The sequence below is a fragment of the Danio rerio genome, chromosome 18 (genome assembly GCF_052040795.2).
Source record: "Danio rerio strain M-AB ecotype USA chromosome 18, GRCz13ab, whole genome shotgun sequence".
NCBI classification, from domain to species: Eukaryota; Metazoa; Chordata; class Actinopteri; order Cypriniformes; family Danionidae; genus Danio; species Danio rerio.
The window spans coordinates 28,370,001-28,393,761 of NC_141038.1; the positions used below are offsets into that span (position 1 = coordinate 28,370,001).

The 23,761-nt window shown below is 37.4% G+C and overlaps 3 protein-coding genes across 7 annotated transcripts in view; 1 reads left to right on the forward strand and 2 right to left on the reverse strand.

The window, feature by feature from the left end:
- The window catches only part of alpk3a (alpha kinase 3a), a 35,979-nt gene extending 27,871 nt beyond the window's left edge, over positions 1-8,108 (forward strand). For all 5 annotated transcript variants that reach the window (XM_087293207.1, XM_087293203.1, XM_087293205.1 and 2 more), the window contains 7 exons: positions 268-395; positions 517-552; positions 1,648-1,922; positions 4,397-4,485; positions 5,490-5,707; positions 6,033-6,081; positions 6,161-8,108. In XM_087293207.1, coding sequence (XP_087149333.1) covers positions 268-395; positions 517-552; positions 1,648-1,922; positions 4,397-4,485; positions 5,490-5,707; positions 6,033-6,081; positions 6,161-6,503 — 1,138 coding nt within the window. In that variant the 3' untranslated portion in view covers positions 6,504-8,108. The remainder of the gene's footprint in view (positions 1-267; positions 396-516; positions 553-1,647; positions 1,923-4,396; positions 4,486-5,489; positions 5,708-6,032; positions 6,082-6,160) is intronic.
- malt3 (MALT paracaspase 3) overlaps positions 1-16,738 on the reverse strand; it is a 100,389-nt gene extending 83,651 nt beyond the window's left edge. Inside the window, exon 1 of the mRNA XM_087293232.1 lies at positions 16,672-16,738. The gene's annotated coding sequence lies outside the window, so the exon portion shown is untranslated. The remainder of the gene's footprint in view (positions 1-16,671) is intronic.
- znf592 (zinc finger protein 592) overlaps positions 1-23,761 on the reverse strand; it is an 81,213-nt gene that overhangs the window by 16,057 nt on the left and 41,395 nt on the right. The gene's annotated exons all lie outside the window — the stretch shown is intronic.

Consider the following 23,761-nt stretch of genomic DNA (forward strand, 5'->3'; position numbering starts at 1 on the left):
TTTAACTACTGAGTAATATAAATTAATTGCATGTACTTACTATATTGTTAGGGTTAGAATGCAATTAGGTCTTGGGTTATCTGCATTTAACTACGCACAATTAAAAACATGTGTACAAGGACACTTCAACATAAAGTGTAACTTGAATTTATTTATTGGATACAGCCCAAAATCACAAAAATAAAAACTCAAAACATGATGACTGTTTTTTTTTTTAATTGTATTGTACATCAAAGTACATCTGTTTTTTTTTTCTCTCTCTCTCAGTGCCGGAGACGAGGGGCCAGTAGCACTGGCCATAGTCCAGGCTTCCAGCAGAGACTGTGGAGTGTATGGCTGCTCAATCAAAAATGAATATGGGACTGACATCACTGATTACTTACTCAGCGCTGACAGTAATTTATAAATCTCTGGTTCATCAATAAGGATTGCTAAAAAATTATAAAAATGCTTAATATAATGTTTAATTTAAGTGGTTTTAATATGTTCATCTTCCCTCTGTTTTCTTTCGGGTAGTACTGGCAGAATTTTTCTTGAGGGAGGATTTAGAAGGTAAGACTTCTGAAGCAAATCTGTCTTTATTTAAAAATGTTTTTATTGTTATGGATTATACACACCAGTCACTTTATTATTATATTATATTATTATATTATTATACACTTAACTAGTACTAGGTTGGACCCCCATTTATTCAGAACTCCTTTAACTCTTTATAGTACTGGTTTATGGGAAATATTCTTAAGGAAATCTGCTCCTTATTTACATGGTAGCATGTAGCATAGTCCATGATGTGAATCTCCCATTAAAACACATCCCAGAGGTGCTCTGGACTGAGATATTGTAACAGCAAAGTTTTGTTTAATGAACTCACTGCCATATATTATTCTGCTAGACTGTAAAAAGACATTAGTTGACTTCTTTTCCTCCTAGAAACTCATTGCCTTCTAATTATTAAGTATACAAACTGTGTGCATCATTATAAAAGTTAAGTTAACTTAAGTTGTCAATAGGTTTACTGACTTTTTTTAAGCAAATCACTTTGTTGCATTTAAGGTGTCAGGTTTACTCACTTTTTTAAAGTTAAGTAGCTAATCTCTTTTTTTCAGAGGCCATTAAAAGATGAATTCATAGTGGTCAAGTTTTGACAAAGTTAGCAGCAGAAACAGTATAGCAATGCTCAGTTGGTCCTAAAGAGTCCAAAGAGTGCCAAAAATATCATTCATCCCCTCACACCACAACCATCAGTCTAAATTGTTAATACAAGACAGTATGGATGAATGCTTTCATGTTGTTTACACTAAATGCTATGATTAGGCTTAAGTTACTAAATATAAAAAAAACAAAAAATATTTTTTAGGGTAATTTTAATGGAAATCTAATCATTTACTTCCATGTGTAATGTCAGTCCTTCTCTGATTAAGTAGGTATGACGGTGTGGGTGAAATATGCTTAGCCACTCCCCTCAAACAATTAGCTTGCTGTGAGTGAAATGTGAAAGGAAAAAAAAAAACTGCCCCATACTCAATATTCAGTTTGAAAATGGCTCATCATTGCTTGAAATTGCTAAAATGAAACTTTAAGTTTACACAGACTTTCAAACATAGTGTTGTTAACCTACACTGAGTTTCTATATTTCTGTCTTCTCAGTTGGAGAAGAGATTGAGATGACACCAATGATGTTCACCAAAGGCCTGGCAGACTCGGGTTACTGGGGAGAAAAATTCTTTGGTCGTATCATGACAGAAGAGGTACAGATCGGAGAAGGATGTCTACACAAGACCTGCAGGGCAAAGGTCATCTACGGTTTGGACCCCATCTTTGAGTCGGGCAGCACATGCATCACTAAAGTCAGAAATCCCATCGCATACGGAGCCAAAGAGGAGAGCAACCTGACTGAGAGAAGTCTAGAGATCACCAAACAGGTTAGATTCAACTCAGTTTACATTATATGCAAACAAATCAATTGATAACAGATATTTGAGGAGATAGTATGAGATATTTCACAGCAATGTCTGAAGGAAAGTTGGAATTTATACTGTTGAGCTCCAAAAAGGACCATAAAAAGTATCATACAGTGCATCCGGAAAGTATTCATAGCGCTTCACCTTTTCCACATTTTTGTATGTTACAGCCTTATTCTAAAACGGATTCAATTCATTTATTTCCTCAAAAATCTACACACAATACACCATAATGACAATGTGAAAAAGATTTTAATTGTTGCAAATTTATTAAAAATAAAAAACCTGAAGTTCTAAGAACCTTGAAGTTCACCTGTGGTAAATTCAGTTGATTGGACATGATTTGAAAAGGCATACACCTGTCTATATAAAGTCCCAGGGTTGACGGTGCATGTCAAACCACAAACCAAACATGAAGACAAAGGAATTGTCTGTAGACCTCAGAGACAGGATTATCTCGAGGCACAAGACTGGGGAAGGTTACAGAAAAATTTCTGCTGCTCTGAAAGTTCCAATGATCACAGTGGCCTCCATCATCCGTAAGTGAAAGATATTCGGAACCACCAGGACTCTTCCTAGAGACGGCCATCTAAGCTGAGTGATCGGGGGAGAAGGGCCTTAGTCACGGAGGTGATCAATAACCCGATGGTCACTCTCTCTCAGCTTCAGCATTCTTCTGTGGAGAGAGGAGAAACTTACAGAAGGACAACCATCTGAGCAGCCGTCCACCAATCAGGCCTGTATGGTAGAGTGGCCAGACGAAAGCCACTCCCCACCTGGAAATTGCCAAAAGGCATCTGAAGGACTCTCAGACCATAAGAAACAAAATTCTCTGGTCTGATGAGGCTAAAATTGAACTCTTTGGAGTGAATGCCAGAAGTTTTGTTTGGAGAAAACCAGGCACCGCTCATCACCAGGCCTACAGTGAAGCATAATGGTGGCAGCATCATGCTGTGGGCATGTTTTTCACCTGCTTAGAGTGCTCTTGACCTTAGACTGGGAGACTCTTCCAGCAGGGCAATGACCCAAAGCACATCGCCAATATATTCACAGCCACATCACTCTACAGCAAAAGACTGGTTATTCACTGAAGCTATGCAGGGCTGAGCCTGGTCAGTACCTGGATGGGAGATCACATGTGAAAACTAGGTTGCTGTTGGAAGTGGTGTTAGAGGGGCCAGCAGGGGGCGCTCAACCTGTGGTCTGTGTGAGTCCTAATGCCCCAGTAAAAGTGAAGGGGACACTATACTGTCAATGGGCGCCATCTTTCGGATGAGACGTTAAACCGAGGTCCTGACTCTCTGTGGTCATTAAAAATCCCATGGCACTTCTCGTAAAAGAGTAGGGGTGTAACCCCGTTGTCCTGGCCAAAGTCCCTCAATCGGCCCTTGCGATCATGGCCTTCCAATCATCCCTATTCATCGAATTGGCTCTATCACAGTCTCTAATCTCCACCAATAGCTGGTGTGTGGTGAGCGCACTGGCGCCGTTGTCCTGTTGCTGCCATCGCATCATCCAAGTGGATGCTGCACACTAGTGGTGATGTTGAGAGACCCCCCCTCATAATTGTGAGGCGCTTTGGGTGTATGGCCATACACAATAAATGCACTATATAAATACACATTACATTACATTACATATCAAGTGGCTTTACAACAACTCGGTGAATGTCCTTGAGAGGCCTAGCCAGAGCCCAGACCTAAATCCTATTAAACTTCTCTGGAGAGATCTAAAAATACCCCCATCCCATCCAACTAGATGGAGCTTGAGAGGTACTGCAAAGAGGAATGAGCAAAAAATTGACAGGTGTGCTAAGCTTGTGGCATCATATTCAAAAAGACTTGAGGCTGTGACTGCTGCCAAAGGTGCATCAACAAAGTATTGAGCAAAGGCTGTGATGTGATTTTTCAGGTTTTTTATTTTTTTATAAATTTGCAAGCTTTTCAAAAAATCTTTCTTCACATTGTCATTATGGGATATTCTGTGTAGAAGTTTGAGAAAAAAAAGAATTTAACCCATTTTGGAATAAGGCTGTAACAAAAAAATGTGGAAAAAGTGAAGTCCTACGAATACTTTCCGGATACACTATTATTATGTCAAGGTTCTGTATTATTTTCAAACTAAAACACAAAGTTACAGATTGTAATGTTATGAGAACATAATAAGGTTTGAATAAAAACATGAATAATATTTACCCATTGTTTAGTTTAATGATGTTGTTTTAAGCTACGTTTGTGTCAAGTACAGACAACCCCTGATAGCTTGTTATGTTAAATATTTAATTATTTTAATTTTCTTTCTGAAACCAATGGTAGGGTTTCTCTATATCTAAATAAATGTTGGATTGAAACAACCCAGCATTTTTAGACTATGGAATTATAGATGGAAAAAAATCACCCTGGGAACATTTTTACTTGCCTTTTTCTTTTTTCCAGAATTGTAAAATCCAGAATACCATTCGGGAGTACTGCAAAATATTTGCAGCTGAGGCAAGAGTGATCGAGAACTTTGGATTCTCACTGGAGTAAGTCACAGAATATAACATCTTATCAGAATATGAAATAATCCCAGCAGGCACAGGGTGTCAACATGAAGCCAGATTGACTTTTTGTTTGGAAATGAAAATCGTGTTGACATCAGAACTCAATGTCAGGCTGAATTTTGTTACTTTCCAACACAACCTAAAAACATCCAAATATCAACGTCTAATAATGTTACAGCTTGATGTTGTGTGGATGTTTCTACTATGACATCTATCAGACACTGGATTTTGGTTGCCATACCTGAAGAATAAATGTCAGTATTTGACGTCAATTTGACTTTGGTTTTGATGTTGGCTTGACGTTGGATTTTGGTCTCCAACACAACCTAAAATCAACCAAATATCAACATCATTTGATTTCGTTTTTAGATGTCAGAATAATATTGTCCTTTGATGCTGGCAACCTAAATCTAACCTAATATTAAAGTCTTATGATGTTTTGTGTATGCTGGGTTGTCTCTAATATAGGTTTTTATTCATAAACAAGCTTATTCATTCATTTTCTTTTTGGCTTAGTCCATTTATTAATCCGCCGTTGCCACAGCGGAATGAACCGGCAACTTATTCAGCATATGTTTTACGCAGTGGATGCCCTTCCACCTGCAACCCATCTCTGGGAAACATTCATACACACTCATACACTACGGACAATTTAGCCTACCCAATTCACCTGTACTGCATGTCTTTGGACTGTGGGGAAAACTGGACCACCCGGGGAAAACCATGCAAACTCCACACAAAAATGCCAACTGACCCAGCAGAGGCTCAAAATAGCGACCTTCTTGCTGTATGGTGACAGCACTTACTACTGCGCCACCACGTCACCCATAAACAAACTATGTTATCATTTACTTACCCTCCATTGACTCTGTTTTTCCTTTTTTAAGGATATTCTGAACTTCCATAGTATTTTTCCCTACTATGGATTTCAGTGGTCACCAAATTAATGGTCTAAAGGTCTTCTTTACTCCTCTGAATAAACTTAGGGTGATTCCCCTTCATTTGATGTACCGGCCCGCCAATACAATTCCATATGCATCAGTAGAGAGTGACCTGAAGGGTGTGTATGTGAAATACAGTCTGATGGACAACGCCGGAAGACTGATTGCCAAAACAGCCTCTGAGGTGGAGCAGAAGTGTTGCACTTTCCAACACTGGATTCATCAGTGGACCAATGGAAACCTGCTGGTTACCCGGTTAGAAGGTAAAGAAATTATTTGCTCAACTAGCATTTAGTTGCTTTCTTTATTGCATATTTCTTTCTTTTTTTTTCTTTGTTTATTAATATATTTTGAGTTGCCATTATATATATATATATATATATATATATATATATATATATATATATATATATATATATATATATATGTATATTATTGTTTATTTATAGTTCTTATTTATTATTATAATTTCATAGCTGTCTTATTTTATTTGTTGTCTATTATTTCATTTTATAATTCTATTATCATTTTAGTTATTTATATATTACAACATTCCCAAAGTTAAGTATAATACGTCTTGTGTTTCAGGTGTCGATACAAAGATTACAAGCATTGAAATCGCCACTAAGTCTAAAGGGTTTGTATATTTAACTACACAAAATTGCTCAATTTTATTGTATTTCCTTGGAAAACTAACATTGCCATCCATGCTGCAGGTATCAAGGCCTCACTGATAAAGGATCGCCCAAAATCATCGATCAGTTCATTGCTCAACATCAGTGCAACTACTACTGTGGATTGCTGGGCCTCAGACCCTTAAAGCCGATAGATTCTCTGCAGCAGCCTAAAATCAAAACCTCCAGGAGCCCTCTACTGGCCCGAAGAGGAGTTACAGGCTCATCCAGCCCTCAGCTGCAGAAGAAAGGAACCAGCCCACAATCCACCAGAAAAGGCACGTCAAGCCCCAAAGTGGCTAAAAAGACTGGTGAAACTGGGGAGAACAATTCTACTAGCAAGCATAAAACAGTAGAGGTCCCAAAAACTGTCAGGATGAGGTAGAGAAAAAATAAATGCAAAACAAGGACATACTTTTGTTGATGTGTTAACCAAACTTTAGTTTGGAGTCTGTATAATTATCGAGAGCTACTGTAAATGGACTGTAAATGGATTCTGTCCATTGTCTTTGCACAAAATGAGACAACAAACGCAGAATTATTATAGAAATGAGTCACAAGAAATGTACAAAAGCTGTCACTGGACAGGTGCCTTCTCAAAAGGCACACTTTTGTTCTTATTAGGAGGTATTAATTAATATATACACTAATTTGTACTTCTAGGTAACCAATATGGACCCTATAGGTACAACAGTGTAGCGTTTGAAAGTGAAGGCTTTTGTGCTTCTGTGAGTGTGTAAACAGCAGTGTTGGGGCAAGTTACTTTTAAAGTGGATATATGGAAATATTGTGTTAAATAAAGTAACTAAATGTTATACTTTGTTACTTTTAAGGAAAGTTATGTTACTTTTTTCATCTGGGTTAGACTTGCCTGTTTGTAATAATATAAAAAACTCATAAGTGTAGGTGAAATAAAGGTGAATAAACCTCAGGCTGATGAAAATGTAAATTTTACAGTGTAAGCACAGCTCAGACAAGCCTTTCAGTTGTGCTGTCTTTGTGCAGAGTCGCTATTCAGTTTGCTTTTCATAGTTTCTAACTGATTTAAGGGATACTGAATCTGTTTTTGTACCAGTGAGACAAATAAACAATTTCACATTTAAGCTAGAACAAGCTGCGGTAAGCATCAAGTTTACACATCGCACACAACACATCTCTTGATTTCTGTCAACTTGGTAAGAGCAGTCAGTCATGAAATGAGAAACAAAGTATCTGGGATTACTTTTTTGAAAAAAATACTTTCTTGAAAATGAGAAAGTAATGCTTTACTAGTTACTTGAAAAAGTATTTGATTATGTAACTCATGTTACTTGTAATGTGTAAGCCCCAACACTGGTAAAGAAGTGAATGACTAGAGGTGTTCAGACTAATTTATTATTAATGTGAACTGCTTTGCAGCTTTAAGTCAATTAATATCTTCTAAGAACACTTTTCTTTAGATAAGAACTAAATACATGCTACATCCCCTTTTAAGACTATAACTGGAGATAAATATAAAGCAGGACTCCCTGTCGAACAATGTTCTCAGATAGACTCTGAAACTTTGTTAGGGCTTATTCAAATGTTCCTCTGTCAAGTGTCTGTGGTGGAGGAACCATAAGAGAGAGAGACTCTTTTAAGGATTTGTCAAACATCTGTGATGTGATGTATCTGTTGCAGCTGTGTAGAAATGCAGCCTTTTTTGTAGCTTCACTGAGATGCTTTTTATAGTAGATTGTTCTGCTTTTAAGGGTACGGCCATAAATCTGCATCACCAGCACTCCAATCTTGATTGTATAAGAGCAAACTTTGAGCGTCATAATGACTGTGTCTTTGTTTTTATCTTACATGTGTCATCCAGAAGAGAGAAATTCATGAGCCTTATTATCGCAGTAAAGATATTCACTGCTGGCCTTTCAGACTGTTTATGCGTCATCACTCTCTAGAACCCTTCAGTTTCACATCAGTGCATTACATGTATTTTAAATAATAATAAAAAAGTAAAAATCAATGTTTGCTGTACCATTTTTGCCATTGCAGCCTTTGTGGCAATAACGGAATTCATAAATAAAAATATGACCCAAATACACACACACACAACTGTTAATGCTCTCAGTGTGTATAGATGTTTCTATTCATTCATTCATTCATTTTCTATTCGGCTTAGTCCCTTAATTAATAAGGGGTTGTCACGGCAGAATGAATCGCCAACTAATCCAGCATATGTTTTATGCAGTGGATGCCCTTCCAGCTGCAACCAATCACTGGGAAACATCTATACATACTCATTCACACACATACACTACAGACAATTTCTTTGGACGTGGGGGAAACCGGAGCACCCAGAGGAAACCCACGCGAACATGGGAAGAATATGCAAACTTCACAAGGCTCGAACCAGCGACCTTCTTGCTGTGAGGCGATAGTGCTACCCACTGCACCACCGTGACACCCATCAGATGTTTCTAAAATAGTTAAAATAATTGTCAAAAAAAACTATTTAGTAGCTACTATTTAACTATAGCCCCTTTCACACAGTGATAGCGGTACATATTCTGAAAATTCCAGACTTTACTGGTAAAAAAAAAAAAAAAAACACTGTTCACACAGAATTGTTCCAGGAAAGATCATTCACACATCCATGAAGCATCTGATGCAGAGCTTAAAGGTAAACAAATGGCGGTTTATCATAAGAAAGTTATCGATATTGTTTACACAGTTGGTATTAAGAAGGAACATTGAAACGTTAACTGACTGAAAAATATTCAAAGGTTTTGTTTTCATAAACAGCTAGGATGTGAATGCGTCTGAATGTTCTGATTGGCTGGAGTAGACGTCTTACGTCAGCGCATTTCAAACGTCAATGTGCTCTTTTCGTCAATTTTCCTTCTGAATTCACACAGAGCAGAATTCCAGCAAAAAAATTTTTTTACAACTTCTCTTTCCAGAAAATTGCCTTAATGAATTTACCGGTATTTCAAAAAGGGCCTGTTCACACATGATACCTTTCCGGAAAATAATTTTCCAGGAAGGTTTTTATGTGTGAAAGAGCCTTATGTGTACATACTGTATACCAAAACTTACTAAGTAATGTATTTTAGATTCGCAAAAACGTACACAGCGTCTTTTTGTGGATTTGTCAACGAAACGAGTTACGAAGCTTACACGGGGCAATATATTTTATATTCCACAAAAATGTAGGCTGAGGGGTGTATATTTAATGAGACTGGGTTAAAATGTTTCATAGTTGAGTTGTTTGTCAATTCAATACTGCTGTTCAGCTGGTCAGTAAGGATAGTTTAGGGTTCCTAACACAACATAGTAAACAGATCTCAGTTGAGAGGAAGAACCAAGACAACAGCAGGTCAACCTGATGTATCATTAAAGTCAAAACACATGAATGAATGAATGAATGAATGAATGAATGAATGAATGAATGAATGAATGAATGAATGAATGAATGAATGAATGAATGAATGAATGAATGAATGAATGAATGAATGAATGAATGAATGAATGAATGAATTAATTAATTAATTAATTTCAGAGCTGTTGGTGTCAAGCATCCTGCCCATTTCTTTCCCTCATTGGACATTATTTATTTTTTGTAATGTATTTGTCACAGTCACTCGTGATCCAGCCTGTGCAGATTGCTGGTATATACACTGATCGCTAAAAAAACTACAAATCAGTTGTTACATGGACTACAGATCCAGTCATGCATCACACACACACACACACACCTTTTATAGATCTCATTTGATTACACTCACACAGCTGGGAGCTGTTTTAAGACGAATTAGTTGGACTATTTATACATCACACAAACTTTGCTAAGTCTTTTTGTACAGTATTGTGAACTTTATGACGTGTTTTCCTTGCCTTGTCTGGTCGTGTTTTTGACCGTCACCTTGTTTGTTTGTTTACGTTGCCTGCTGCCTGCCTGTACTGACTATCACCTGTATATTTGACTAGGACTCTGGATTTGCCTACATAGATCTATATGCTCCAGATTGTGACCGTTGCTTGCCTGAACATCTCTGTATAATAAACCCTGCATTTGGATCCTCACTCCTTGTTGTCAGTGTCAACTTCAGATTACAGAGTTAATCATAATTTACAAGTTTGTACATTACTTAAAATATCACATTACTTAATCTAGCTGCATGTGTCAGTGATCTAGGCTTTTTCCATTTCTACAATTTTTTGTGTGTGAGATGGAGTGAAATGTTTTGGTTCTTTTAGTTTGATTTGCGGGATGGTTTGTAGTAATCATACAAAAAATGAAAATGTATATTTAGTCTAATAAATAATCTACTGAGCTTTTGTTGGTTTTGTTTTTAAAGCTAAATTGCTTAATTATCTTGTGACATTTGGCAAAATTAGCTTCAGGGAAATAACTTTTTTTAACTATTAACCAAATTGTGAATTACAGAGTGAACATTGTGATTATGAATTGGAAAAATTATGTAGAAAGCCTGACCAAATATGTAACAAAAATATACCATTACTATTTCCACTATGTAAAAGAGTCTGAGAGGTCATGACAGAAGTTATTGGAGTGCCTGTTTTAATCATATTATAATTTTGCACACAAACAGCTGGCCTGAATCCTCCTTGTGATTAACTAATGTAAGAATCAGTATGGCTCTCCAAACACTTGCATATGCCCAGAGGCGTAAACAAAAGTCTTGCTTAAAAAACATTAACAGTTAGCGTCTCAATGAGTTTTATGGTTCATTTAATTAGCCTGCCCACGTCTGAAGAGCAAAAACATCTGTACATACGCATTGATGACTTCAATCAAACCTTGCGCTTATTTCAAGGTCTGTGAACCACTGAAGACAAACAACCAGACTGTAACTGAACATTTAACTGTGTGTTTCCTGTCATTGAGGAAAATGACGAGAAATGGTGCCTAAAAGAAAGATGAAACATGAACTGCACCCTCTCCAGCCAAGCATGTGACTTAGGCCCCGTTTACGTTTTAATTTTAAATAAGCGTTATAGAATGAAAATGTTCCGCGTCCACATTAGCGTTTCACTTAGCGTTTCTGAACAACTCTACGTCTACACCACACCCCTGAAAATGCACACACACACACTCTGGCATATGCTGCAGCATATCTACCCAGATGAAAGCTTTGCTCGTCAAACTGCTCATCAAGAATCCACCGCTGGATCCAATCTCACTATATTTGTGTCACATCCCCGGTTCGTTCTAGCTCACCCAATCATCGTTCTTCTTCACAAATCATCCAATCCCATGAACTCTGACCAGAAAAAGATCTACTAGAACAGTGGTTCCCAACCTTTTTTTGCCTGAGGCCCCCATTTCCCCAAAAAAATCTAATGATATTACCGTTTAGAAAAATTTTCAGTAGGCTTGGGTGGTATCCAAATTTTGATACCGTCAAACTTCCTCCCTATTTTACCTCGGTATCCGGTATTACTGTGCATAATAAAAAAAAATTATGTTGAAAGGCTCAAACAGGGTCACCAGACTGTTGGCTTGTGCCTAAATGATTTAGAAAACTGAATACCGTATATGTGACCTTAGGTTTGCGGTCACCTGTTTGTCTTGTTCGTATTAGAGATCTTCGCAGGACGCTCTCTTTCACACACACACAAACACAGAGAGAGAGAGAGAGAGAGAGAGAGAGAGAGAGAGAGAGAGACAGAACCAAGCTACGCACAGTACCACGCTCTCTCTCTTTCTTATTCACACACACACACACACACACACACACACACACACACACACACACACACACACACACACACACACATACATAGAGAGAGAGAGCACCAAGCAACACACAATATGATGCTCGCTCTCATTCACACATACACACGGATGTGCGCACGTGCTCGCTCGCTCGGAAGTGATATTGTTAGACCGCGTGCCCGCCCCCTTTCAAATTACACCAGAGTTACCGACCGCACTTTATTTAAAAATTTCGTATTTACCACGTATTTACCTCATTCGTATTTACCACGATTCCTTTCTCGTTCTGTCGAAACCGGAAATACTGCCAAACTGCAGATCACTTAGTGGACAACTCGCCACCACACCTCTCTCTCTCTGTACTCCACACTGTCTCTAGATGACAATCGCACATATGCATTTAAAGGCATTAAATAAATAATATTTATTATTTAATACTTTTTCTCCTATTTAAGTGCATTGTTTTTTATGATGGTATAACTGTATTGAAACTGACACCGTTGCAATTTTTTAGATCCCGCAGTATACCATATTACCATATTACTGCCCAAGCCTAGTTTGAAGTAATGATGACAAAAAATGTTTTTTTCAAATAAACAGTATGTTTATTACTATATGTAGATATGTTTATGCACAAATAATAGCCTAATGTAAAGTATAAAGCAAAACATCAGTAGGCCATTTGTAACTGAAAAACGAAAGCCTTTGGCCTTTAAATTGGCCCTATTTGAAATTCAATAACAAAAATATCAGTATTCACACTGGTGTATAAGGTGTATAAGCCGCGCACCTCAATTGGAAACAACAAACTTGTGCAAACTCTAGAAATACGCGATATGCGAACAGCCCCTAAAAGGCCGCCGTCATTTGTGATCTCCATCAGTTGATCTTCTTGCACAGATATGCTGGGTTCACCTGATTTGTTGACAAATGGGTTGCAGATCCATTCCTTGTCAGTTCCTTCACTTGGCCTTATTTCCTTGGCAAAGAAACTTTCCAAAGACGTCTGTTTCTTACTCATTTTGCTGCTTTAGGGTTAAATTTGGGCGCTAAAGTGACTGAGAGCGAGAGAATACGCTAATTTTTTTAAAATAAAAGACTTTTCAAAATAAAAGATTGTTCAGACTCAAATAATAATTAAATGGAAATAATTATTGATTTATCATGCAGCCTGGTATCAATTGATCCACGGACCAATGAGCTAGTGGGTGCCATCAAACTGGCACTCAAAGAATGGCGACATTGGCTGGAAGGAGCCCAACATCCTTTTACTGTCACCACGGATCATAAGAACCTCCAATAACTTTGAGATGCCAAACACCTCAATGCCCGCCAAGCTCGCTGGTCCTTATTCTTTGCACGATTCAACTATAGCATCACCTATAAACCTGGCCAAAGAAACGTGAAAGCTGATGCTCTCTCTCGGATGCACTCTCCTAATCCTCATCATGATTCTCCTGAACATGTTCTTCCTTCTTCAGTCTTCAATGCTCCCATTTTGTGGCAATTGGATGAGGATATCAGCTCAGCCACAATAGAGATGCCAGCTCCTCCTGACCTTCCTCCTGGCTTTCTTTATCTGCCCACAAGATATTGCATACCACTTCTGAATAGTATGCACATCTCCCTCAACTCAAGATATCCTGGCAGCAGGCAAACCCTCTCGCTGACCAAAAATGACCCTTGATGTTGACCAGTACGTTAAGGGTCGCTCGGTCTGTGCCATCACTACAACTCCACGCTGCCTGCCTGAAGGTAAACTGCAGCCATTACACATCCTCCGCTGACCCTGGACTCATCTGGGAATCGACTTTGCCACTGATCTGCCTCCATCACAAGGGTATACTACCATTCTAGTAGTAGTAGATTGATTTTCAAAGTCTTGTAAACTAATTCCTCTGAAATGTCTCCCAACAGCTCTGAAGACAGCAGAAGCCCTTTTCCAACACGTCTTTCCAAGAGAGCAAGAGAGTATGGGACTCAGCTCACGTCCATCTTCAGCGGGCAGTGTGGAGTTATACCACTCACGCAAATCGTCACCGCTTACCGAATCCTACTTACCAACCAGAGGATAAGGTTTAGCTATCCACCAGAGACATCCGCCTCCGCTTGCCCTCCAGAAAGCTGAGTCCCCACTACCTGGGACCATTCACCGTACACTCCCGGATAAACCCCGTTACTTACTGTCTCAACCTGCCACCACACTACAAAATCTCACCATCTTTTCATGTGTCACTCCTCAAACCATACACTGATCCCGTTTCCTGTTACAAAACTGCCAACTTCAATACCTCGTAGACTGGGAAGGCTTTGGTCCTGAGGAAATTTGTTAAATGTGATATTAAATTCATCTTGTTGTCTATGTCTAACAACATATTCCCAAACTTTAGTCTTTTGAATTTACAGTATTGTTCTCAGGTAACGTGTTTTGGCTGAGCGCAACGATAAGTTAATAATTAATGTAACCACGTGCATTCTGTGTATTGACTGATTGCTTGCCTTTATTTCCTATAATGTATAAACTAATTGTATGTTATAATTTTATAATTACCATTATTGATTATTAAAACTGATATTCAGCAATGTTTCCGGTATGTTTCGTATTTTCAATGAAAATGAAAGGAGGCAGTAATGGTATAGGCTCCATTGTGTTATAAATATGCATACAGTTAAGATGACGCCTCAACATTTTTGCTGTCTGTTGAGTTGCTAATATCAAACTGAAAATAGCAGCTCCTTAAATTATGTTTTCATTTTATTGTAAGGAAAGTGAAAAAAACGTAGCCAGGGTGATGTGAATAAGGTTATAAAGTACATTGTTTCCTTTGAAGATTTACCCAACGTGTCCTTTTTTCCATATGAAACTTGCGAAGTCTGAACTTACAAGAAGAGGATGCAAGACTGAACTGTGTGTAGGCTACTTGATATTGAGGGAAAAGCCCCAATCAGTTTTCAGTTGTCTCCGTTTTTCCCCCATTCACACTGACATGGAGCAGCAGCGTTTTAGAATGAAATCGGCCTCTCCTGTGATTTCAAAATGCTCTGTTTTTGGCGCTCAATAACTCCGCCGTAGTGTGGACAGATGGCGTAACTGTAGCAAACGTTCATTCATTTTCTTGTCGGCTTAGTCCCTTTATTAATCTGGGGTCACCACAGCGAAATGAACCACAAACACTCATTCACACACACTCATAAACTACGGACAATTTAGCCTACCCAATTCACCTGTACTGCATGTCTTTGGACTGTGGGGGAAATCGGAGTACCCAAAGGAAACCCACACGAACACAGGGAGAACATGCAAACTCCACACAGAAACGCCAACTGAGCCAAGGATCGAACCAGCGACCCAGCGACCTTCTTGCTGTGAGGCGACAGCACTACCTACTGCGTCACTGCTAAAAATTGCTTAAAATGAAAACGTATTAGTGCAAACAGGGCCTTAAACTCAATGCATTTAGGCTTATAGAAGAGAAGAAGATTTGCTGAAGTTCAAATTGAGAAATCACACTGAATTAAAAAGGTCAATTGATTAATGATTGGTTTTGTTGGTAATACAATTGCTTGACTGTGTTTTTTAGAAACTTTCATGAACATTCATCTGTACACTACCTGACAAAAGTCGTCACCTATCCAAGTTTTAGGAACAACAAATAATAACTTGACTTGTAGTTAATCATTTGGTATCAGAAGTGGCTTATATGAATGGCAAACATCTCTAGATTACACTTGTTTTACCAAAATAAAATATGATCATGCCTTGATTTTAAATTATTTAATTAGAACAATAAGGTCTGACTTTGCTTATTTAAATCAAATCAATTCACCTTTACTTGTATAGCGCTTTAACAATGTAAATTGTGTTAAAGCAGCTTAACATAGAAGATCATAGTCAATTAAAACAGTATAGTTCAGTTTTCAGTGTTTAAGTTCAGTTCAGTTTAGCTTAGTTCATTGTGGTTAATAATCACTACTGAGAGTCCAAACACTGAAGAGCAAATCCATCGATGCACAGCTCTACAGATCCTGAACCATGCAAGCCAGTGGTGTTTGGCGAGGAAAATACTTCACCAAATGGCGAAAGTGAATAAGTAAATAACCTTGAGAGAAAACAGGCTCAGTTGAACACGACCATTTCTCCTATGGCCAAAGGTCTTGTGCAGACGTCTGTGCCTGGAGCATCACAAGAATTAGTCACATGCTTGTCACTTCTACTTAGCAGCTGTTTAGGATATGGCCTGGTCCAGGATTATGAAACCTTGGGATCATCTTGTCACTGGTCTTGGATCGAATCAATGGCGCTGCATAGTTTGAGGGCCTCGGGATGAGTATCCCCAGGTGGAAATAGAGAATAAAGAGAACAATTACCGTAGCTGCTGTTCATAGTGTATATAAACGAGATAAAAAAACTGAGCGAATTCATGTATCATACCACTTAGTGATGCATTGAGTGTATGCTTTACTAAAAATGTAAGTCTTTAATCTAGTTTTGAACTGCGAGAGTGTGTCTCAGACTCGGACAGGAAGGCTATTCCAGAGTTTAGGAGCCATAAATGTCACGATCGGGTCTTGAACCCGGGTCTCTGGTGTGGAAACCGGTGTGTATACCACTAAGTCACAGAGGAAGTCGTGTTGGACCCAAACGAAAACAATCCAAGAGGGAATCAAGAAAACAAGGATTTATTAAAAAAAAAAAAAGTCAACTTAGGTTCTTCTTAAAGATGAGGTAGCAAAACAAGCAACTTAGGTTCTTCTCAGAATGAGGTATACAAAATATTCTAACAGTATAATATACATGTAAAGAAAACTAATGCAGTCAGCAACAAGGAAAATAAAACACTCTTACTAGACGTAGCTCAGGAGATCAAGGGAACCACAAGGCAAGTTCACCAGAGATGACTTAAAAACCGAGTGAGGAACACAGACAAAGTGACAACTTAAATACACTGGCTGGAACAAGTCACAGGTGATTAAAATTAAGTAAACAAGAAGACATGAGGAAGAACAAAGACAGAGGGGAAACACGGGGACCTCTAGGGGAATCGAGACAAACTGCAGGATGGTGACAATAAATGAGAAGGCACGACCTCCTTTACTCGACTTTGCTATTCTAGGTACTACCATAAGCCCTGAGTTTTGAGATCTTAAAGTGCCGGTTGGATTGTAGCAAGACAGAAGCATGGTTAGATAAACAGGAGCTAGATTATTTAAAGTTATATAGGTAAGAAGCAATATTTTAAAATCAAAACAAAACTTAACAGGCAGCCAGTGTAAGGAGGATAAAATTTGGGTGATATGGTCATATTTTCAAGACCTGGTAAGAACTCTGGCAGCTGCATTTTATACTAGCTGAAGTTTATTAATAGAGGATGCTGGGCAGCTAGCAAACAGAGCATTACATAAAAGCGTGGACTAGCTTTTCTGCATCTGAGATGGATAGCATACTTCGTAACTTAGCAATATTTCTCAGATTAAAGAAGGCAGTTTTTGTGACATGGGAGATATGATTTTATTTTAAAAAGGTAAATTGCTGTTGTGAGATCTGCTGTATACAGGATTTAGGCCCAATGAGTAATAATTCTGTTTTGTCTTAGTTTAAGAGAAATTGTTGGTCATCCAGTCTTTAACATCTTTAATACACTCATTTAGCTTAGACAGTTCACACGTTTCATCAGGTTTAGTTGAAATTTATAAATGAGTATCATCTGCATAGCAGTGAAAGCTGATACCATGTTTTCTAATGATGTCTCCCAGGGGTGGCATGTATATTGTAAATAGCAAAGGGCCTAAAACTGATCCTTGGGGAACTGATACTTTATTGGGCTGACTTGTGAAAGCTACCCATTAATATTCACAAACGTAATGTAATGGTCAACTAAGTATGACTAAAACCAGTGGTTCTCAAACTGTGGTACGTGTACCACTAGTGGTACGCAGGCATCCTTCTAGTGGTAGGCGGAGGAATGAAATATGTCATGTACATGCTACACACATTTCAAAATTTACCGAAATTATGTATATAATATGCCATATAGCCTATATTTCTGAGGTAATCTGCCACGTTTTTTTTTTTAACCGTGCAGAGTTGTAGCTGCTTTACTGGGCCTACTACGCTACTGTATTTCAATACTACTCATTTTGGTGGTACTTGGAGAGACAAATTGTTTCTGAGGTGGTACTTGATAAAAAAAGGTTTGAGAACCACTGACTTAAACCATTGTAAAGCCTGTACCTGGACACCTGTAGAATTGAAGTGATTAATGAGCATATTGTGGTCGATGGTGTCAAATGCAGCACTAAGATCGAGTAAAACTAATAGCGAGATGCACCCTTGGTCAGCAGCTAAGAGTAAATCATTGGTTATTTTCCCAAATGCAGTTTCTGTACTGTAATAAGCCCTGAAACCTAACTGGAACACTTCAAAAACATTGTTCGTCTGCAGAATGGAGCATAATTGGGCAGAAACAACTTTTTCTAGTATTTTAGACATAAATGGTAGATTTGAAATAGGCTTATAATTAGCTAAGTTGCTGGGGTCCAGTTGTGGTTTATTAATAATAGGCTTAATAACAGCTAGCTTGTAAAGATTTGTAACATGGACTAAAAATACAAAAAGAGTTTATAACGTTAACAAGAGGTTCTCCTATTACAGGTAGCAATTCTTTCAGAAATTTTGTTGGAATTGAGTCCAACATACACGTAGCTGGTTTAGAACTATTTATAATTTTGTCTAGCTTTTCCTGTTCTATGATTTTAAAGCACTGTAGGTTATTTTGATTCAGTGGAATGTTTACTGGATCTGAAGTATAAGACGGTGCAAAAAGTTTAACATCATCTATTTTATCACTGAAAAAATTCGTGAAGTTGTCACTACTAATTTGCAATGGGACATTTTGTTGCAAAGATGACCGATTATTTGTTAATTTAGCAATGGTGCTAAATAAAAATCTAGGATTGTTATGATTATTTTCTATCAGCTTAGACAAAAGTCTTGTCACTTAGTAATAATGTACAGTATAGAATATAAAGTCATGGTGCAGTGGAAAAAAATGAATATTGTTTATGACTCCCATTAGCTTGGAGGACTGCATCTATTTATCCATACATAAATGACTAAAATAACAACTTATTAATAAAGTCATCTGGAATGGCTGAGAAAGCGTTCTTGCAGGACTACCAGAATTCATCAAGATACTTTTGATTCATCTTCAATGCCTCCTCTTTCAACTTACCCCGGACATGCTTAATAATGTTCATTGTCTGGTGACTGGGCTTGCTTCTGTGCTTTAAAACAACTATAGACTCTTTTCCACTATCGTGCCGAACCGTTCTAAGAACACTTCGGTATGGTTACGGTTGTTTCTTCACTAAGCCTGGAACAGCGTGGCACAATTACAAACCGTTCTCAGCCAGGACAACTGTGCTAAACTGTGCTGACAGATTCTGTGTGTTGACGTTGTGGCTCTGTTGCCAAGCTACCACAGCAGGCTCAGCAGAAGCACGATAGTCATCAGACATCCACAAGTAAAGAACAATACATTTAATATAAAAAATTATCCAGGTCTTAACGATATAGTTTGAAGAGGGTTTTAAAACCATATAGAAGTCTCTGGCAGAGAAGTGAATAACTAATCACATTCTTATGAAGATCTTTTATTTATTAAAGTTATTATTTTAAGTTATTAAGTTATGTTGATAGAAACACTATCAGTTGCCCTCTGCTCAGCTCAAATCAGCTCATCCAATCAGCCGAGTTGTGTCAAAGTCAAACTAGCTCAACCACAACTTAAGAAATCAGACATTATGTCTGATTTCATGGCAATTAACGGTAAAAGATTGTGCAAATTATGAAAACATCAACCTGCAGTCTTGACACGCTCCCCACATCATTCTTCAAAACGGTGTTTACCTGTTTAGAAATGGATCTTCTAAAAGTGGTAAATGCTTCACTTCTCTCAGGGATATTTCCAAACTCACTTAAAACTGCAGTTGTTAAACCCCTCTTGAAGAAGAGCAACCTGGATAACACCCTATTGAGCAATTACAGGCCAATCTCAAATCTCCCTTTCATTGGCAAAGTCATTGAAAAAGTTGTTTTTAACCAGGTCAACAAGTTCTTAAACTTCAGGGGGTGTTTAGACAATTTTCAATCTGGGTTCAGAGCACATCACAGTACAGAGAGAGCTCTTATAAAGATAGTCAATGATATACACCTAAATACAGATTCAGGCAAGCTAACAGTGCTGGTATTGCTCGATCTCAATGCTGCATTTGACACTGTCGATCACAGCATACTTCTAGATAGGCTGGAAAACTGGGTTGGGCTGTCTGGCACGGTCCTCAAATGGTTCAGATCTTACATTGAAGGGAGAGGTTACTATGTCAGTATAGGTGACCATAGGTCGAGGTGGACACCCATGACGTGTGGAGTCCCACAAGGTTCGATTCTGGCACCTCTCCTGTTCAACCTTTACATGCTACCTCTGAGCCAAATAATGAGAAAGAACCAAATCTCCTACCACAGCTATGCTGATGACACTCAGATCTACCTAGCCTTACTGCCTAATGACTTCAGCCCCATTGACACCCTCTGCCAATGCATTGATGAAATGAGCAATTGGATGTGCCAAAGTTTTCTTCAGTTAAACAAAGAGAAAACTGAAGTCATTGCATTTGGGAACAGAGATGAGGTTCTCAAGGTGAATGCGTACCTTGGCTCTAAAGGTCAAACAACAAAGAATAAGGTCAAGAATCTTGGTGTGACTCTGGAGTAAGATCTGAGTTTCAATAGTCATCTCAAAGCAGTTAGTAAATCAGCATACTATCATCTCAAAAACATTGCAAGAATCAGATGCTTTGTTTCCAGTGAAGATTTAGAGAAACTGGTTCATGCTTTTATCAGCAGCAGGGTGGATTACTGTAACGGCCTCCTCACTGGCCTTCCCAAAAAGACAGTCAGACAGTTGCAGCTCATCCAGAACGCTGCAGCCAGAATTCTGACCAGAACCAGAAAATCAGAGCACATCACACCTGTCCTCAGGTCTCTACACTGGCTGCCAGTTACATTCAGAATAGAGTTTAAAGTATTATTACTAGTCTATAAATCACTAAATGGCCTAGGACCTCAATACATTACAGATATGCTCACTGAATACAAACCCAACAGATCACTCAGATCTTTAGGATCATATAAAATAGAAATTCCAAGAGTTCAGTCAAAGCAGGATGAATCTGCCTTCAGCCATTATGACCCCCGCTGCTGGAATCAGCTTCCAGAAATGATCAGATGTGCTCCAACATTAGGCACATTCAAATGAAGACTGAAAACACATCTGTTTAGCTGTGCCTTTACTGTATAAGCACTGTGCTACGTCCGACAGATCACATTATTGTTTTTCATTTTCTTTTTCATTCTTTTATAGCTTATTTTAACTAATTTTAATTTGTTTTTATCTGTTTTTAATAATTTTTATTGTCTGCATTTTATGTTCCTAAACTTGTCTTTTTTATTCCTGTTTATGTAAAGCACTTTGAATTGCCACTGTGTATGAAATGTGCCATATAAATAAACTTGCCTTGCCTTGCCTTTTTTATTGACTTAAATACAATTAACCATCTATAATATAATTACTAATGCTGCATCTATAATCTTAAAATAATAAATTAGCCTTTTTGTTTTATTTGTGGCTAGAGTTTGATTAATTTGAATAAAATCCTAGGCAATGAGACCTTTAATTCGACTGACTGAGTTTGTGTTAACTTGCATGCAGCGCTGTTTTTGACAGCACAAAACTCGGAGAGATCCGGGAGAGAACTTTACCAGCGACTACATGAACCGATGAAAGACTTTTTTTCCTGCTGCGCATGGAGTAAAGCGAATAAAGACACACTTAACATCATCATTGTCCGAATTCCACAACATTGCTATATTCATGGAATACACAAACTTAGAACAACTGTTTGAACATTGAGGAATTAACTGCACATTTTAATTCAAAGCCCAGACTTCTTGTTCATTTAAAACCAGCGAGACCACAAAGGACGGTTACGGCGTGTTGTAATGTTGGCCGTCCATGTCTTCGGTAAAAAGACTTTCTTTAATAGTTTTTGGAAAGCTTTACGGAGTGGCACTGTAGCTGTCCAAGGTACTTGTATGATTTATATTATAGCCTATATAAGCACTTGCCAAATTAATGAATTAATTAAATAAATATGGATTCTTAAATGACGGTATTGCTTTGACTCAAAAAATAACTTTTGACAAATGTTTTATAAAAATAAAATAAGCTTTTTTCATCATTTCAGCTTTGGGCCATTATGTGATTCAGTTAAACATAATTTTGACATTTATGGGGGCATGTAACATGTTTCTGTGTTTTCGTTTTTTTTTGTTCTTGGTGATCTTTAATATATACTGGGCAGCTGCGCAAAAATATTTTCTAAAACGTCAAGCTGGGATTTATCTATAGCTTGTTAGTTAAGTATTAAGACAAAAAATAATTAAAATAACAAAAATAAAATGATAAAAATACAAAGATAAAAGAGCAGCATTTTGCTAATAATAATAGTCCTTCATATCCTGCTATATATGTGTTGTTTCATATTCGTTTTTATTTCACTTGCTGCATTTGTTATTTAATGTTTGAATACTAAAACAAATAACAGCCATTGCTTAAAAGGTTATATTTTACCATCAAAATGTAGTATATTTTATATCATTATCAACTTTTGATATAAAACGCTGTGTAATTTAATTGATTGTTAAAAATGAAATAATTTAGGTGCTATTTTTTATAGTGAAAGTGCCCTCTCACTTTTGACAAGGCCTGTCAAAAAATATATTTCTGCCACTATAAATACACTCTTATTGTTGCCTTATCATTGTTTAATTTTCTGTTATGTTCAGAGATCTTAAATATATTATTTATTTCCCCTCCAGTAATTTTCAATTATCACGTTACATTTTGGTCATTTAAAATAAAATTTAGCCAGAGCAGCACAACAAACCTCTAAATAAATTATGGTGCCATCCACACTGCAGATCTCTCGCACAGCCCCCCATACTGAATGTAACCCCGAACCATGATTTTTCCTTCACCAAACTTGACTGATTTCTGTAAGAATGTTGGGACTATGCAGGTTCCAATATGTCTTCTGCAGTATTTATAATGATTGGAATGTAGTTCAACAGATCATTCATTTGAAAAATCTACCTTTTGCCTACCTTTTTTAATGATCAACTAGAAGTCAAGTTATTATTTGTTGCTCTTACAACTGGGATCGACAAGTCTATTGTCAGGTGGTGTAGGTGTCAAAAACTTTGTATAAGCTGATAGATAACACATTAAAGGGTTATTTCATCAAAAAATGTAAACTCTGATTTTAAGTACTCACCATTATGCCATCTTAATACCCCAAATCTTCCTTTATCTTCAGAACACAATTTAAGATAAAGCTCTCTCATTCTCCACAGCAATCGTCCCAAGATGTTCAAAGTCCAGAAAAGGAATCAAGAAAATAGTCAAAACATTCCATTTGACTTCAGCAGTTCAACTGTAATCGTATGAAGCTCCAAGAACACTTTTGTGCACCACAAAACTTTATAAATGATTATAATCTACAATAGTATTTTTATAGTAACCTTTAACGAATTAAAAGTTTTATGGTAAATTAGGTAAGTTTTACAATTTTTTTTTCATAATTTACTTTCAAAGTATGCATTTGTAAATAAAATGTCCTATTGTATTTCTAAAAGTATATGGTAGTACAAAGTTTACACATTAGTCACTAAAAATTTGATTAATATTCTATTTAAACCAATTTCAGACTGTAGATTTAATGTTTTAAATTATTTGATTTTTACTGTTTATTTTGATATATTTTACAATTCAATACAGTACTCCTGTAAGATAATATCAGCAATCTCATTTAAATTT